This window comes from Hyaena hyaena, unplaced genomic scaffold (assembly GCF_003009895.1).
Source record: "Hyaena hyaena isolate Hyena2069 unplaced genomic scaffold, ASM300989v1 scaffold_10, whole genome shotgun sequence".
Lineage (NCBI taxonomy): Eukaryota > Metazoa > Chordata > Mammalia > Carnivora > Hyaenidae > Hyaena > Hyaena hyaena.
In genome coordinates, this window is record NW_024080642.1 from 3467388 (window position 1) to 3486945 (window position 19558).

Sequence of the window (19558 nt, forward strand, 5' to 3'; positions counted from 1 at the left end):
ATCTTTATTTTTTATATGCCTAGCATTTACGCTGAGAGCAAGCATGTAAATGCTAACACGGGAGTCACGGGACCCTCTTAGTTCATTCATAGCTCATGCTAAACACGCTAAGACTACAGCTGCCCTTCTAGGACCAGCTGTGGGACAGTCAGTACTGGCACAAAAGGTGTCTTACAGGGTGTCAGATGGGTTGTCCTGACAAAAGATTTCATAACCTCACCCTGGAAAAAGAAAGGTGGGATCTGAAGAACTACGTAAGAAAGCAAAATAACTTTGCAACCCAGTAACAGCTCTGCTTTTTTTTTGTTTTTGCCTGTCCTGCCTGCTTTCAGTTATACATGGGTAGGGGAGCCTTAGTGTTTTAACCCAGAACATGAAACTAACTTTCACAAAGTGTCAGAAGAATTTAAAGCCCGTAGGAATCTCCCAAAGTCAAGGGTATTCTCCCCTAGTCTTAAGGAAGGTTGAATTTAAATCAGAAAGTTCACCCACGTTTGTAATGAATCATTAACTGCGGGCAGGATTAAGACCTGAATCTGACCTATTTCTAGATATAGCAAAAGAGTTACCTTCACAAGTTTTGAATTCTGCGTCTTCATTGTTCCCCGTGCTCCAGCCTGTGGTCATCTACCATGTGTTAATTGAACAAAACCCTGAGAATATGAGAGCAAAAAGCATAGGAAGCTTCAAACTTAATAAGGGAGGCATAAATGTTAAAAAAAAAAAAAAGTAAAAATAATAAAATAATTAAATTAAGATTGTAGGAAGACTTGGATTTGAACTAATTGTTTTATACATTTCTAGGAGTACTTTATAAAGTCACTTAAGACACAGCTGATGGGTAGATTGTCATCCTTTCCATTGGTGTCGTGGTGGCCTAGGGTGAGACCACCAGCCCTCTTATTTGGGTTCACGGGATGCACCAGTAACCTGTCTGAATAGATCGTGAGACTATGTGGTCTTCACATTCTTCTCAGCCTGGCTGTCATTTAAACCGTTTACCCTTATTTGAGAAGATATTTGCCAATGACCTATCTGATAAAGAGTTAGTATCCAATATATACAAAGAACTTATGCAACTTCACACCCAAAAAATAATCTAATCAAAATGGGCAGAAGACATGAACAGGCATTTCTCCAAAAAAGACATACAGCTGGCCAACAGACAACGTGAAAAGATGCTCAACATCACTTGTCATCAGGGAAGTGCAAATCAAAACCACAGTGAGACACCACCTCACACCTGTCAGAATGGCTAAAATCAAAAACACAAGAAACAACAGGTGTTGGCGAGGATGCGGAGAGAAAGGAACCCTGGTGCACTGATGGTGGGAATGCAAACTGGTGCAGCCACTGGTGGAAAACAGTATGGAGCTTCCTCAAAAGGTTAAAAGTAGAACTCCTACAATCCGGGATTGTCACTACTGGGTATTTACCACCCCCCCAAAAAAAACAAAAACAAAAAGCAAACAAAAAAACCACTAATTCAAAGGGGTACATGCCCCCCTGTGTTTACAGCAGCATTATTTACAACAGCCAAATTACGGAAGCAACCCAAGTTGTCCAATAGATGAATGGTAAGAAGATGTGGTGTGTGTGTGTGTGTATATATATATATACACACAATGGAATATAAAAAGGAATGAAATCTTGCCATTTGCAACACCCATGGATGGCTCTAGAGAATATAATGCTAAGTGAAATGAGTCCATCAGAGAAAGACAAACCATATGATTTGACTCATAGGTGGAATTTAAGAAATAAAGCAAATGAACAAAGGGGAGGGAGGGAAGAGTCTTAACTATAGAGGACAGTTACAGAGGGGGTGGTGGGTGGGGGTCTGGGTGAAATCAGTGAAGGGAATTAAGAGTACATTTATCCTGATGAGCACTAAGTAATGTGCAGAATGTGTGAATCACTGTATTGTACACCTGAAACTAATAGAACACTGTATGTTAACTACACGAGAATTTAAAACTTAATTTTAAAAATGTTTACCCTTATTTTTCCTTTATAATGCTAATTATGGAGAAGTTACTTAGTTTATTTCTGCTTACTTAAATGGTAAATTCTTTCATTTTGGTAATTTTTTATCTTGTGAGGGCTGGAATCCTCACCTTTGTCATACTGTCTAGAAGCTTTCTTTCCTTAAGCTTTCTCCAGCCTTAAGAATGGAAGTTATTCTTTAGACCTAGCGCCTGCTTTGAGGGGGTTGGGGGCTGAATTCTCTGAACTCTCCTTAACTTAAAACTTCAAGATATGTTGTCACAGAATTGATGCAGAGTGACCTACATAAAATTATCGTCTCTCCTCAGCCACTCAGCTCAGATCATGTCAAAGTTTTTCTTTATCAGATTTTGCGAGGTAAGCTTTTCTTTGTGAAGAAAAAGGTGGTGTTGCTATCTACGTGAAACGTTTTGCTTTTCATTTGAACTCGAATCTGATCTCCCAAGGCTTTCTTTTTCCCTAAAGAAGAAAGGGTTTTCTTGGTTTTTCTTTCAACCAGGTGTATTTAATAATCTCTATATTTCACGTTGAATATGAGGGTCTTTAAGGGTGGCCAAATGGTTCTTATTTTCAGTAACGGAAGAGAAAGCCCTAATTCATGATGCGGTTAAGTAGGTTAATCTAGGGAGGTAAATAAGCAGGAGGGTTTGTCCAACCCCATGCTCTGTCACAAAGTTTCGCCTAAACAGCCTTTAGTAGGAATGTGTTGGCTAGTATCAGATAACTCAGTTCAAAAGTAACTGTGTCATCCAGACTTACTCTTCAAACCAGCAGTACTTAAGCCTGCTCAGAGTGTGGGCTGCTATACCTGAGCCCAGCTCTAGAAAAACAAAATGACTCCTCAAGCCAAAGCATCCAGGAAACTGAAAAACAGCCAGCCAAATAATTCTCCAGGCTGGCTCATCCGAGAACACCAACCTGGTAGGCACTTTGAGCCCACACTGTTGGAGCTGCTTCTGGCCATCAGGTGTGTCCTTCAGCATTTTGCTGTTACACATGGACAATTGTTTCAAGCCAAAACAGGTTTCTTACCTAGTAAAAGATTCTCCGCCTTCTCCCCCACTAGGATTTGTAGAATTCAGACATTCTTTATAGAGACTAAAAAGCATCTAGCAACAGAATGCAAGCACACTGTTTAAAACCAGGATGTTTGCTTTCCATAGAGTTCTTGGCATTCTGTGGTGGGGGAGAGAATGAAGATACTGGATACTGGGTCTTCTTTTGCACCTGTAAAAAATACACGGTTTGCTGTATTTTATTCGGAAGACTCGGCCTCGAGGCTGTAACTTTTTTCGAGCAGGGCTACAACCCTCAGTCTTTCAAGGTGTCAAAAATACTGTAAAGTAATTAATTACCCTCTCGAATCTCAGTGGTGGAGACTACTACTGACAGACCTGGGCAGGCTGCTGAATTTTGTCTTCCCAGTGAAACTGTGCCCGTTACCTGGTGGGTAGGTTGTCGAGCAGGCTCAGAACCCCAGGGCTCTACAGTAGCAGGAGCAGAGCCCCAGCGGCCACCCGCACCTAGGGGCAATTCGAGGACGTCGGCATGGTCAGCTTTAAGTCCAGTGCCTGAAAAGCTTATTTGTATTTAAGCCTAAATCATCTTTTGAATTACAGGCGTAACCTGCAGGTTGTACAAACCTTTGGTGACCCTTTATCTCACTGTCGCAAAATTACAGGTTTTTTGAGGTAGGGCTGAGTCTAACTTTTAACAGTGTTTATTAGGCCATCATTCAGAGAACAGTCTTAGATCCTGTACTCCCTGTTTCTGTGGTTGTCCCCCCAAATCACTGGTGGAATGAAAGGAGTTAAATGTCTGCAATTAAACCCGTTTGTTATTTCAGGTTTGAAATATCTCCATTCAGCTGGCATTTTACATCGAGACATTAAGCCAGGGAATCTCCTTGTGAACAGCAACTGTGTTCTAAAGGTAGCCTTTCAGTTTATTTAAATATCTGAGAAAAATTCAGAATGTCAAGGCAGGTTTAAGAACAGCGTGTTTTTGTGAAAGAGTTAAATTTGTTTTCATCGCTTTACCGAACCTTAAAGAACCCAGGTCTCCCTAGCAATGTCACTAGTAATGGCCATAGTAACTGATTTGTAGTCTTGACTCGTGGTTTCTTCATGAGAGCTTGCATGTGTTTTGGAAACACTGAAATTGGAATTACAATGTGACCAGAAAGAAGACGGAGAAGGTGATTTCTTTTTCAGCTGTTCCCCTGTTAAAAAGAAGTATACATCAAAAGGAATATTGGAAGACCAGTAAGCTGTTGATATGAGAATGAAGCCTGGCTTTTAAGAAGACTGTGTAGCCTTTTTATACCCCGCGTGACTGCGGTAGCAAAACCGGGAAGTGGAAACACTTAAAAGTGAAAGTACTAAGCCAGGAAAGGGTTAAATGTATCTGACACTCTATAGTAGCCACTCCTGCTACCCCCTCTGGTGGGGGGCAGGGGGGGGATTGATTCCAGGATTAATTGTAGTTAGTAGCTCCAAAATCTCAAACCATCAATTTCCGTTTTACTTCCCCCCATATCTCCAGCCACCCCCCACCCATTTTTTGTTAGAGTGAGTGGCTCACCGGTCACAAAACACACACGTGTGCATTTCCCTACCTCCGAGAGAGAGATGTGTGGGTGCAGCTCCTGGATAGGAAGAGGCCCACCATACTCTCCCCAGCCTAGAAACCAGAGGTGAGGGCCTTCCTAGAGCTGTGCTGTCCCTGGGTAAGCAGGTTTCAATTCCGTGTGTTTAATGAGTGGCTACAGTATTCCATGGTGCCTCGGTCTGCAGTAAATATTCTTAACGTTTCAACTGATATATATGAAAAAAAAAAAATGGTTTTAAAAAACTGGCCTGCTTTGTAAGTAATCAAGCTGTCATTGTTACTTAGCCTGATGGCAGTTCAACTCAATATTAAAAGCAAATATATAAAGGAATATCATTTTGTATTTTAAATGCTTTCGCTAAACTGTGGGCCAATTTTCTTTAAAAGGTAGTATGATGTACTAGCTTCCTTCATTATAGCCTTGAAGAACTGTCCCTGATGTAACTCTGGAAAGTTTTTTTTTTTTTTTATCGATTTTTCATAATTTCCTTGAAAACAACTAATGGTGTAGCGCAGTCTCTTTCCACAGAGAAATTAACTGTCCCCAGTGTCCACTGAAGTAAATATTCCTTCTGTAGGTCATTGAGCTCATTCCCCTGTTCCCTTCCCCTTTTTGAAGAGATCTGCAACCTATCTCCACAACCCTTTGTTTTAACCTTTGTTTTAATTAAAAACAAAACAAAGAACTTTAGAATTCCTTATTCTGTTCAGACCAAATCAGTTTTATGACAGTTTATGCCACTTTCTTCTTATTTTGGTTTCTGGTTCACAAAGCAATTTGTGTAGAACCTGTCATGCTTGATGCCATTGCCTGCCTGAAATCCGTTAAAAATTAATGTTTATTTATTTTTGAAAGAGAGAGGGCACAAGAGCACACAAGTCAGGGAGGGGCATAGAGAAGGAGAGACAGAATTCCACACCATCAGTGCAGAGTCCGATGCGGGGCTCGAACTCCCCAACCGCGAGATCATGACCAGAGTGGGATCAAGAATCGGACACTTAAGCAACTATTCCACCCAGGAGCCCATTTTTTAAATCATTCGTTATGGTGTTGTAACTTCTGGCTACATAAATGAGTAACTAGAAGAAAATGTCATTTATAATAAACAACACACAGACCACGATGAATTGAAATTGTGCCCTGTTCGGGGCGCCTGGGTGGCTCAGTCGGTTAAATGTCCAGCTTCAACTCAGGTCATGATCTCACGGTTCGTGGGTTTGAGCCCCGCGTCGGGCTCTGTGCTGACAGCCAGCTCAGAGCCTGGAGCCTGTTTCAGATTCTGTATCTCACTCTCTCTAAAACACCCCTGCTCACGCTGTCTCTCTCTCTCAGAAACAAATAAAAAAAAAAAATTAAAAATTTCAAAAAAATAAAAAGAAATTGTGCCCTGTTCCTTTAACTTGTCTTAGCTGCCTACTTTTAAAACCCAGAATGGTTAGGGGGCTCCTGGGGTGGCTCAGTCAGTTGAGCATCAGACTCCTGATTTTGCTTCAGGTCATGATCCCAGGGTCGTGGTATCGAGCTCCACATTGAACTCTGCACTGAGCATGGAACCTGCTTAAGATTCTCTCTCTCTCTCTCTCTCTCTCTCTCTCTCTCTCTCTCTCTGTCTCTCTCCCTCTTCCTCTCCCTCTCTCCTTTCTCATTCCCCCCATCCCCCACCCCCCACTGGCGCTCTCTTTCTCTCTCTAAAATAAAAAAATAAAAATAAAACCCAGAATGGAGTGTCAAGGTATGGACAGACTAATTCTGTCTTCTCAAATGTACAAATTCATCAAAAATAATTATGATAAAACATTTCTTTTAAATTAGTATCCTTGTTCATATTGTGAATATATTTTATTTCCTATTTAGCACAAAATGGATAATTTTGTTGGAAATCCCATTATCTTTTTGGTTATCTGATCATATAAACTTCTTACTTTGGGTTTAGCTTGTCTTCCAGATAAATTCCAAAAATGATTCCAGACAGACTGATGTTTTTAACAAAGGACTTGCTTTTATAACAGAAAACATTTTCTGTGCAGTGGGTGGTTGGTTGTGAGTTTTTTTGTTTTTTGTTTTTTTGTTTTTTACCGTAAATACAAGAAAGATAGGAAAATGGATTTAAGTACTTTGGTTTTTGTTTTGTTTTAAAAGATACCCTAAAATGCCATGGCTTTTTAAATATTATGTGTTAATCGAACACTAGCCTTTGGGAGGATTTGATAAGCAACTTACAGTTTGCTCGGGGGGATTTTGTTTGCTTTGTTTTGTTTCTTTTTTTGGCATGGTTTTCCAACATTTTTTTAGCTGTCAGACGCTTTTTTCAAATAAAATCTTAGCCTGGGACCTCAACTTAGAACAGTGTCACTTCGTCACTTCTAATACTCATGAAGTTATCTGAGAATGCTGGAGGGTGGAGGGCCATTACTCTCTCATCTTAACCTCAGTGCTCCCACTTTCTGTTTTGTTTGCCCAGTATTGAGAAAATCTTAATTCCTGAAAACAAGCAGAAGTTACTATTTGGTGGCTCTGCTGCTCTCCACTAACAGCTCACTTTGCAGCCTCAGCATCTCAGTTAAACAGAAATAACCGGAAAGGAGTCCTTCTTTGGTCTGCAAATAAGTTCACCAATCTTCCTCATTTACTGTCGTGTCGCCAGGTTCTAGCATGCTATCCAAAACTAGAGAGGCATTAAGTTAAATACTTACGGCATGAAGAAAAGAATGAACCCAGTAGCACTGGCATCCTACAATGTGCCACGTTTGGACATATTCACACGTTTGAGTGTGAATGAGTATTTTAAGTAGACAGATACATGTGAAGTTTGGGACTCGGTTTGATTTAAAGAAATTTGACTGTGATCATTCTGTAACGACAGTGAACATAGCTCGGGAGGTCTTCAAGATTGGCGCTTTTTTTTCCTTCTAATTCTTCCTCAGTAAGCCTTGAAAATACCTAGTTTGGTTTCAGCATTAAACCTAGAAATGTGTGTTGAGCTGTCTTTTTAGTTTATTTATCAATTGAAAAGAGATTACAAGTAAGAAGGTGTTTTTAAGATACATCATTTTCTACAGACATAAAGAAGTTTGAGGCTTTTTTCCCCCTCTTATACCAATAAGATCAAATTATACATTGACAAATATACCTATATTATCGAAAACTTCTCAGCGTTCAGAGATCTATCAAGTGTGGGGGTTTTTTGTGGCTACTTTGTTTTACTTTACCGTTTGTAAGTGGACGTGTCTCTATAACAACATTTTGATCATCTTTTCTGTTTAGATTTGTGATTTCGGATTGGCCAGAGTGGAGGAATTAGATGAATCCCGTCATATGACTCAGGAAGTTGTTACTCAGTATTATCGGGCTCCGGAAATTCTGATGGGCAGTCGTCATTACAGCAATGCTATTGACATCTGGTCTGTCGGATGTATCTTTGCAGAACTGCTAGGACGAAGAATACTGTTTCAGGCACAAAGTCCCATTCAGCAGGTATGTTTTACTTTAAGCTTTAGTAGCTTTCAATTCAATTACAGATGTAAAGGCAAAAACCATCTTGCACACACGTCTTGGGCTTATTCATTGTACTGTCTGCACTGGCTTTTAGTAAATCCGGGTTCACTTAAAATTCCGAAAGTTAGGATGTTGAAGATCACAAAGAGATTCCTATTGTAACGTATCAGCCTATTAGAGGGAGCCCTGCCTTTATTACTTGCGCTGATGCAGGTAACCGTTTGCACAGGTGTAATCTTCAGTTGTTAGAGGGACTCTGTTCTTTGTAACAGAATGGCTCAGACGTGAAAATGTAGGGGCACCTGGGTGGCTCAGTCGGTTAAGTGTCCGACTTTAGCCCAGGTCATGATCTCACGGCTCGTGAGTTTGAGCCCCGCATCGGGCTCTGTGCTGCCAGCTCAGAGCCTGGAGCCTGCTTGAATTCTGTGTCTCCTCCTCTCTCTACCCTTCCTCTGCTCACACTCTTGTGTTTCTCTCTCAAAAAAAATAAATAAACTTTAGGGAAGAAAAAAAGAAAACATATTTGGTGACTTAATGTACTTGCACTTGTGCTTAGAATATAAATTTTTAAGTGTTGATTCCTTAAATCTGAACATTTAAAAACATTTCTAATCTTTATTTTAGAGTTAAAATATTTAAATATGGCAGAGAACATTCGAAGCTTATTAGAAGATAGTTTTAGAAAACTATTCATGATACTTTATCTGCCCTAAGAGCTAATTCATTACCATATTGTCTTGGAATAATTCCTAACTATCTTTCCGTAAATTTTAGCAACACAAACATAAAGTTTGCATAAGAATAACATCACAATGATGGACTCCTGCTGCAGAATCAAAGAATCAATGGGTTCAAATCCTAGCTCGGCCACACTTACTGTCTAGTTATTCTTAGGCAAATTAGACTGTTCAGGAAGACTCTTGTGCGGCTCAAATGAAGCCAGAAAGCCAGAAACGAGGCCAGGCACATAGTGAGCGCTCAGCAAATGTCAGCAACTCTGATAGCTGTGCTATGCCAGGGCGGTAGGCGTGCCTGAGACAAGCTCAGCTCCTGCCTTTGTGAAACTCGCACACAAGACAGAAAATAAAGAAGTCTACAAATAAATACAAGCCTAAAGAATGACAAATCCGGTGAAGAAAAATTGAACCAGGTTAGGGGTAGGGGGTGACACTGGACCAGCGCAGTGCTAAAGGATTCTCTGAGGGGCCAACATTTGAGGAGCGACTCAAGTGAAATGAGGGAGTGAGGTACCAGGAGTGTCCCAGGAAAAGGGACAACGCACATAATTATGCCTCTGAGGCAGGAACAAGTGTGGTGTGTTGGGATGGAACAATGCAGCAGGAGCTGGTGGGAGACAAGGTCGGAGGGAGAAAGAGCCCTTGACCGTGATGACCTGAGAAGAACTTTGGGTTTTATTCTGTCAAAATTGTCGCGGAAAGTTGTATGAAGGTTTCAAGCAAGGGAGTATTAAGATTTGATTGAGCACATTTTAAGAGCTCACCCTGACTACTAGGTATCTTTGTAAATAATTCATGTACTTGACCCAAAATGGAATCGCTTCTACAAAGGATTAACTGATACATTAGAAACTATATATGCCATGATCAGCAAGCATTTAAAGTTATTTTTCTGCTAAACGTTCAAAGTCTATTTTTATCAAGTTTTACATCTTAAAAATTGTTCCTAGTGGTAAAAAAAGATTGTCATCTATAATTTTAATGTTGGGTACTATTGACAGTCCCCGCTTCACTCTTCAATTTTTTTAGAGAGTTAGATTTTAATGGACCTGCCTATAAGACCATCATGTCTGGACATAAGCAGCTGCCCCACAGAAATGCTTAAATAAAAGTTAAGGAGTTGTTCAAATCCTGTATATTGAACCAGGATCTTGAATTGCTGCTGGGGGGAAAAATACACACACACACACACACCACACACACACACACACACACACACACACATATGGTATGAAGCAACTGGCATGGGATTCAGATACCTTATTTTCTAGAGAAATGCGTGAGTCTTGAGTTTGCCAGTATGATGTAGCCAGTGACAGATAACACTATCTATCGTCAGTGTATTTTAGGATGAGAAATCAAGATCTAAAATGGGAAAAGAGTCTTACATGGGAGTAGTTATTTTCTATAGCATTTTCTCTGTATCTTTGAGCAATGAAAACCGTAGGTGCTACAGTACTAGCAGACTTCGTAAAAATGCTCCTCATCCATGGACCTGACCCATTTTGGACAACTTTCTGAAGGTTTCCATTTGTTTTCATGCACAAGTTATTTTCTTCTGCCTTTACGTTAAGTAGTTAGAGGTCCAAAAGTATCATCAACACGCTTTTCCCAAAAGGCTTTGTATATATAGAGATCGTTGATGGAAAGAAAACAAGCTACTTGATCATCCCCATTATCCCAGAGGGCAGTGATCCTTATATAAACCTCATAGGTTAATACGTGCAGAAAAATGGTGCTTTAGGGGCACCTGGGTGGCTTAGTCAGTTAAGCATCTGACTTTGGCTCAGGTCATGATCTCACAGTTCATGAATTCTGGCCCCGCATCGGGCTCACTGCTGTCAGTGCAGAGCCCACTTTGGATCATCTGTCCCCCTCTCTCTCTGCCCCTCCTTTGCTTGGACTCTCTCTCTCAAACATTTAAAAGGTGGGGGGGGGGGGCAGAAAATGGTCCTTTATATCTGACAATCCCACTACCAAGAAAAGAAGTATTCCGTAGATAAGAATTTTCCATCCTGAAGGAATCCAAATGACATATTATTGCTGATTAGGGTATGAAGTTAGAAGAGAGTTCCCACTACAGAGAATTGTGAAGGTGGTGTCCGACCTACCAAAACTTTTGAGAAGACCATTTTTTCTTCTGCTTAGCTGACTAGATGTGGTCTTAGGCAGTATCGTAGTTTTCTAAGAACCGTGACTTTCTGCCAGTGCAAGAGATTTCTAGCGTACCTAGAATGTAAATGAGGTGTTCTGGCCCACACATCAATAACTTAGCTTCCATTTCAGATGTGAACGTTCTGAGTAGTTCCTAAATCACAGCTGCCTGATTTATGGATTAGCTCCTTGATGGGCCTGAATCCTTTGGGAGCATCAGAATCCATTCTTTAACTGTTTGAGAAGAACAGTCATTAGCCAAGAGCAAAAGAGCAGTTCACCTCTGCAAGGATCGTAGATACCACGATATCAAGACCCAGGGTAGGTAGATGCAGACGCCTAAACTACCTTAGCCTTACAAGGCCATGCTTGCCAAAACAGAGTTCATTTCCGTCGTCTGGATTCCTAATAAAAATATTTTTCTGGCCTTTTAAAAGTAGTCCAGAAAGTGAAAGTCAGGGCTCCCTATCAGTTACTTTGGAACTTGCCTTGAGGTGGTGGGGTTTTTCTTCCCTCCACATTAGGTCCTTGGCTTTGAGTGATTGAAGAGTAATGGAAAATTGTTTCCATGAGCTCTTACTATCCGTCTGTATCTCATGTTTCCTTGTAGTTGGATTTGATCACGGATCTTTTGGGCACACCATCGCTGGAAGCAATGAGGACGGCTTGTGAAGGCGCTAAGGCACACATACTCAGGGGTCCTCATAAACAGGTAAAATGAGAGGGTGGGGATCGGTATTCGGTAACCATCTGGACAGGATTTCTCTTCTCACAGAATAATAAGCAAGAACATTACTTCTGGGTTTTATTTATTTTTTATGTCGCGGTCATAAATAAGAAAATGCTAAATATTTGCTGAACCAAATAAAATACCATAATCCCCAATGCTATAGGTGAAAGTAAACATGTAGGTGGCACCTTTGCTAATAAATGACCCCGGGCTTTTTGTCTCCTGGTTTTTGATGTGTCTGGGAACATTACTGGAGTGGAGCTTTCACTCCAGTGCCATACCTCATATGTGTACCTCAAGACATCTTTTCTAAATACTGCACCAAAATACTCGGTACCTCTTCCTCCAACCACGAGGATGAGGCCATTTCTACTGTACTCTTGCCATAACACAGAATCAGATGTAAATGCTTTTAGAAAAGAAGTATGGAGGGAGATTGCCGGATTTGTACCGATCAATATTACATATAACCAGACAAGTCACTGCTTGTGACTTGCAGCTTTTATCTCCACCTGTTGGCTTAGCAGCATGTTTTAGAAGCACTTTTCCTAATCCACTTTGGACAGAACAGCTTAACGATGTGAAGGGTGTGCAAGGGAAATACTTTTCTCAGGAACAGCAAACTAAACAGAAAAAAGGGGGCTTGAACAGGAAGATTCGGCGACTCATTTTCCTGGGCTCTGCCTTGGTTTCTTTTAAATTGGGCGTTTAGATGATCTGATGGATCTTGACGTCTGATTGCTCCAAATGACCAGATGACAGACCGATTTTGACACTCCTCTCCGATTAGCAGACAGACATTTAGGCACGGCCTTGTCTTCCCCTGGCAGTTTCTCTGTGTAAGTCCAGTGTGACTCCAGATCTTCCAGTTTCACAGGCATAAAGGGCAGTGGGTGAAGCCTGCTCTCTTCTAAAACCAAGTGGAACTAGAAAAATAAGAGATGTAGATGCTGGGACTTTAAATAGCCCCCTGCCGGTTACATCCCTCTATTGCATTTGGTTTATAGACTATGAAATAATTTCAGGCCCTAATTCCCTTAGAAGAGCACACAGTAAGTCATAACCTAGAGGAAGGTTCTGCATTAGTGGAAGGAACCCAGAAGATCTATTATGTTCTATTTATTGGCCGTTATCAGGAATATTAAAGTAATTTATCAATACCTCATGGTGAATGTGCCCTTGGAACTAGCAAAATAATTTTCTTCTTTTACTGACCTCTTCAGGTCAGTAAATCTTTCCTGACAAAACGTAGCCAGTAATGAAATGTGATTAAGATCACATACCCCGGTGCCACCCTTCCAGCTCCAGAGGAATTTGAACTGTTGCTGGTGGTTACCAGCTAATTAACCCATTGTCAGAGCTGCGAAACAGCAGCTGAGAGAGCAAGGCTTCCTAAGGAGCTTCCTGCCTGCCTTCTAGAACAGCTGGAAAGTGTAATATACTGCACCGAAAGTAACACTGCTGTCCTTTGAGCATTCCCGGCACGTGAGTCCTTTTCCTACTAGAAATCTTAAAAATCTCTTAGTTACACAGGGGTGCCTGGGTGGCTCGGTCAGTTCAGTGTCTGACCCTTGGTTTCAGCTCAGGTCACAATCTGGTTCAGCTCAGGTTCGTGGGATCAAGCCCCCCTCTGCTGATACCATGGAGCCTACGTGAGATTCGCGCTCTCTGCCTCCCCACCTCAAAATAAATAAACTTTAAAGAAAAAATAAAAATCTGTTAGTTGTAAAAACCTAGAACTTCCAATTAAATACAAAAACAGTAAACATTATTGTCTAAAATGAAGGAGGGAAGAAAGGAAAATATAAAGTTCTATATTTATTTGACTAGTTAAATAGGTTAACACGTTAAGCAGAATTTTTTCCTATATGGTTTGACATGAATCAGCCTCTTAACAGTAATGCCTCCTAGAGTTTTATTATTTTGTTTATCATTAAGATTAGTGATGGTCTTAAGGAGTGCCACAGTAAAAGTTAGGGGTAGCCCTGGCTCATCTCGCTGTTGGAATATTTTGGTTTTGAAGAGAAGACTGGTGGGGTAGAAACAAGTTAGGAGTCATTTTTGCCCAGAGTAGCTAGATACACTTTGCACAAAACTTTAAATTCTCATCTTTAGATACTTTTAACCAGTGCCAGAAACGGTCTCCTGCATCAGGTGTTCATGGGCATTGAACACTAACCCAAGTAGATTTGTATCTCATATATAATTGAATGTAAAGAAACTTAGCGTATTACTTAGTTCCATGATTTCCCCAGTATGGATATCCAGGTTTTCCTCTCCATTTGCTGGTTGATCTTTATACCACCATTACTCTCAAGAGAAGTTAGCAGACCCTTGAGGCTCTTCACTTAAGCCATCAGTCAGACTCTGCTTTTCCCCTTCCCACTCTCTTCCCCTTCCCTTCCTACTCTCTACCCCTTCCCTTCCCACTCTCTACCCCTTCCCTTCCCACTCTCTACCCCTTCCCTCTCTCTACCCCTTCCCTTCCCACTCACTACCCCTTCCCTTCCCACTCGCTACCCCTTCCCTTCCCACTCGCTACCCCTTCCCTTCCCACTCACTACCCCTTCCCTTCCCACTCTCTACCCCTTAACCCCCGTTACAGCCATTTAAACCTGAGATGGGAAGACACATACACACCCACACACAAGTATATTGGTATGTAGCCATTTAGGTTGTTGTTATTGTTGTTGTTTTTAACTTTAAAAGATTAATTGGGCCCCAAATCCGGTATATACACTATAGCTTATGTAGTTCTGTACATTGTAACGGTTCTGCAGAGGACGTAGTTGTTAGTTCAGCGCCCCACACCAGGCATATACTCTGTTATACTTGTTTGGTCTGTAGTGATTCAGAGCGCAGGCTGTGGCGTCCGTCTCAGGCTCACCACAGGGCACAGCATGACGACAGTGTCCCGGGAGTCGTACAGTTTTCAGACAGACTGAATTGTGAATCCTGCCTCTTCTGGTAACTCACTTTGTGACCTTAGGCAAATTACTTAGCTTCTGTGTGCCTCAACTCATTCAACTATCAAACAGGAATAAAAATGATTCCTGCCTCACTAAATTATTATACTGATAAATTATTATACTGGTACATGCAAAGGGAGCATAAAATAGTGTCTGGTATTCTAAACACTTAATAAATATTAACAATTAAAATTCTCACCATAAAATGGTAGGCATAGCTTGTGATTTTTTTTCTTAAGTTTTTTTGTTTATTTTTGAAAGAGCACGCGAGTGGGGAGGGACACAGAGAGAGAGGGAGACACAGAATCTGAAGCAGGCTGCAGGTTCCAAGCTAACTGGCAGCACAGAGCCCAAAGCGGGGGTCCAAGTCACGAAGTCGGACACTTAACCAACTGAGCCACCCAGGCGCCCCAGCTTGTGATTTTTTTTTTTTAAGTAACATGTTATGATCAAGTGGTGTTTGTCCCAGGAGTGCAAAGATGGCTCACCTACAGAAAATCTGTTAATATATTTTTTGACATTTTAAGTGAGAAAAATCATGATTATCTCAATTGATGCAGAAAAGGTATTAAATAAGGCTCAGTCCTTTTTATGCATTACCATGATAAAAGTCTTTTTTTACAAAAACCTACAGATAAATTTCAGATGAATTTCTTTTTTTTTAAGTATCTGAACAAGGCAGATGAACTGTATTAACACATGAGTAATTACGTGAGATAAAAGTGTGTGCACACAATAAAAGCCTCTAACTTTTGGAAAGGAACCATAATTCTCAGTGAAGCTGCTTAGGCTGTTGGAAATCCTCACAGGGAAAGCTAGAACTTACTGTACTTACTCTGAATTACTCCATGTTGGAGTTAAATGAACCGTATTTAAACTCAGGAAGAATACTAACGTTTCTTTTTTTTTTTTATTTTTTTTATTTTTTTTTTAATTTATTTCTAGGAGACAGAGAGAGAGAGAGACAGCGTGAGCAGGGGAGGGTCAGAGAGAGAGGGAGTGACAGACTCTGAAACAGGCTCCAGGCTCTGAGCTGGCTGTCAGCACAGAGCCCGACGCGGGGCTCGAACCCATGAACCGCGAGATCATGACCTAAGCGAAAGTCAGACGCTCAACCGACTAAGCCACCCAGGCGCCCCAGAATACTAACGTTTCAATACAATTGCTGAGTTTGGATTATAAAAAGAAAAACTAAGCTTTTTTCAGGTGGTTCCCATTTAAGTAGCTACTCAACGTTAGATGGAAATAACCATTCTTCACTATTACTACTATTAATCATTTCTAACAGTACTGATATATAATTATATACATATATTTGTCATTGCCCTAACCACTTCTTATTCATTAAGTCCTTATTCATTAAGTCACGTACCATTCATCTTTCCTTTTTATAAATAGGAGGTGGAGGATTACAGAGGTCCAATAAAATGCTTAAGGTCATACGCCAGATCTCAAAAGTGGATTTTTTGAATTCTAAAACCTCTGTTCTCAGCCAATATACACTGCCTGGCACATACATCTTCACCGCAGACTTTTTAAATTTTGTTTGTATATACAGAGGTACTATGTGAGTACACGTAAAATACCAATTTTACACAGAACTCGTCATCCCCCGCTGCCTCCACGCTATCCCAGTCCGCTCTGGATTCATTAGAGACTGTCATCCCCAACATAGTTTTCTGTGCATTTGTTTACATGTATTTGTACCAACAGCAATATGTACTGTTGTTTGTTGGGACTTTTTTAAAAATATAACCATTCATATACAAAAGGAGAATCGAGCTGGCTGTTAGATTCACAGATTACTGCCTCAAATTAATTTACTTGTGTGGTTGATTAATAGACATATTTCCATTCAGTGTATCCATCAGCCGTCTTTTCAGTGAAACCCAGTTACAGCTGGCTTAAGCGAAAAAGGAAACTTACTGACTCCTACCACTTTTTATGTGAAGTTGTTGAGCTTCAGCTGACTCAGGCCTCGCTGGTTCAAGGAGTCGAGTGATGTTCCAAGCCAGGAATCTGACCCTTCTCTGTTTTGTTTTCCCCATGTGTTTATAAAAATGGAGCCAGCAGTCCAGGCGTATATTCTACTAGCATATCAGTCCCTGCAGAAAGAGCTTTCCCTGTTACATCTAGAAAAAAATACTTGGAAGGTCTCTGATTCAGTTACAAATATGTTTGATTATGACCAATAGAGAATCTTGCTTACAGTGGTGTAGAGAAATAGGGGCTCATTTTTTTTCCCTCATATCAAGAGGTCCAAAGGTAAGCAGTCTGGAGCTGGTCTGGCAGCTCAGTTATGTCATGTAGGACCTGTTTTTTTTTCCCCCTTTCTTTCTGCTCTTCCATGTTTAGACCATCAATTTCATACCCTCTTTGCTTATCTTCCCCCAGTCACAAAATGGCTGTAGCTTGTCCCGAAATCCCACTCACAGTCAAAATAAGAAAATGGAGGAAAGAGGGAACACTAGTAGTATCTGTCCCCTTTATCAGGAAAGGAAGTTTGCCCACTGCCTGACATATTTCTGCTTCTATGTCATTGTCTGGAACTATGTAATATGTAACTTCCCAGACACAAGACAAGCTAAAAAAAATTGAGTTTTTTCTATCTCCTATAATAAAGGTAGGTAAAAAGGTAGGTAAAATAAAGAGGACTGGGCGGTATGGTTGGATTAGCCAGACCTTTGGCTGTCCCGTCCCTATTTTAGAACATGGATCTATCCCAGAGCCAATCAAGGTGTTCAGGGAATATATCATTTGATTGGCCAGACATGGGTCAGGTGCCCGTCCTTGGAATTGAGAGATTGAAGGCAGGCTCAGCCATTGGATTCATGAGTGAAAAGGCAGTGGTTCCCCAAAGGTCAAGGAATGATGGGCAGACAGAAACACCATTCAGTACTTTTTATTTATTGTTTTCTCTTCTACAACTCAAAATCTTGGATGAATGCCGTCTCAGCCGCCGTGGCCCAGACATCTTTTAAAGTAGATACTTAAGGCACTGACCTGCTGGTAGGATTGAAAAGTGAGCTATCAGCCTTTAGTCCTTCTGTTCATCTCTTACAAGGTTTAGATTTTCCTTTTTCCTCAGATTGTTCCCAACTAATTGTGTCAGAAATCCATGTAATATTTTCCTAAAAGTGAAACACTACCTGTCTGCTGACAGGTCCCCTATCTTACATATAATAGGTTACGTTAGAGCGTTCATTCAGTTGAAACTTCTTCTTTTCCAGTTAGGGATTTCTTTTATATAACCGCAGAGTGCTTACTATATAGTGCACTGCCCGTTGTACATACTTAATTAACGTTGCTGACCGTGGTCACAGCTTCTTTGCCGCTGCCTGAAAGCTTACAGGGCAGGACTCACACAGCTTATGATGTCCAGGTCCAGAAGCTCATTCTTGCTTCATTTCACTGACAGTTAATCACAGTCATTAACAGAGCACTCTTTACAGCCCTTCCTGTCCCCGTGATTCAGCACCGGCATCCACTCACTCCTACATTGCTAAGTGGGTGATAAACCGGCAGAACAAACAGAAAATGGACTAGTGGGTTCTAAAGGGGAAAAAGTAAGGTGTGTGAACGTTGGGGGAATTATCAACAACTTTTTCCCAAGTGAAATATTTAGGGCATATTTCTAAGCATCCTGGTTTGTTTGGTTTTTTTTTCTTTTTCTCAAATTGATTCTGTCGCACTTGATGAGAAATATAAACTGCTTGTCTAGTTCTGATACCCTGGGTCCAGCTGGTTTCAACCATGATGGCAGGTGAATTAGAAGGGAAGAAAATGGAGTTAGACATTCAGCACAGCATCTCCAGAATTGTATCTTTCCTGTGGAGCCGGTGCTAAGAACTAAAATATTAGCTGCCGGCTTTCTGGAGAGGTGTCGGCATACCTGAACTGACTTCTTTATCTCTGTACCCCTTCTGAACATGCAGTGAGCACAGAAAAGGAGGAAACATATTCATATGACTGTTCCAAGCTGCCATGAAATTTAGCCTTCTTTTTAGTGTATTTGTTATGGTGTAATTCTATAAAGAAAGCAAGAGGAGGGAGGGTGTAAATTTTCAGGCCGCCTTTTAACATCCACTCATTTGATTTCCACAAGCTTCTCACCTTGTATCTGGTCATCCTCAAGCCTTAACAAATTTTGCCTTGTCATTTGTTCTCTATTTTCCATCCAGTGGCTTCTAGAACTGTTTGTCCCTGTGTTTTTTTCTTGCCTGAGGCCTGATGCTTATCTTTGTGGCCCCAACACCGAGCCCAGGGCCTGGGATTTGGTGGATAGGAGATGATCAGCGATGCTTGGGGTTGGCAGGCTGGTCTGTGCTGGTCCAGTTTACCAGATGAGAAAGCCAAGGTTCTAGCACCTTCCCTGACTCTAGCAAAGGCTGCATTAGAACCCACCAGTTCGAGTACTCATGCCAGCGTTTCGTTCCCTAAGCTGGAACATGCCTCCACCTCAAAGATAGGATTAGAGCTGGCTGGGTTCTCCAGGAGGGCCGCCTAGCTGGCTCCGTCAGTGGGGTGTGCAACTCTTTATCTCGGGGTTGTGGGTTCGAGCCCCACTCTGCGTGTAGAGATTACTTAAAAATAAAATCTTAGGGGCGCCTGGGTGGCTCAGTCGGTTGAGCGTCCAACTTCGGCTCAGGTCATGATCTCATAGTTCGTGGGTTCGAGCCCCATGTCGGGCTCTGTGCTGACTGCCAGCTCAGAGCCTGGAGCCTGTTTCAGATTCTGTATCTCCCTTTCTCTCTGACCTTCCCCGCTCACGCTGTCTCAGAAATAAATAAAACATTAAAAAAAAAAATCTTAGGGGCACTTGGGTGGCTCAGTCGGTTAAGCGTCCGACTTTGGC

The 19558-nt window shown here is 41.3% G+C and overlaps 1 protein-coding gene across 1 annotated transcript in view; it reads left to right on the top strand.

Annotated features, from left to right (window-relative positions):
• The window catches only part of NLK (nemo like kinase), a 168833-nt gene that overhangs the window by 135153 nt on the left and 14122 nt on the right, over positions 1–19558 (top strand). Inside the window, exons 4-7 of the mRNA XM_039253362.1 lie at positions 2258–2364; positions 3854–3939; positions 7883–8092; positions 11615–11716. Of these exons, the coding sequence (XP_039109293.1) occupies positions 2258–2364; positions 3854–3939; positions 7883–8092; positions 11615–11716 (505 nt within the window). The remainder of the gene's footprint in view (positions 1–2257; positions 2365–3853; positions 3940–7882; positions 8093–11614; positions 11717–19558) is intronic.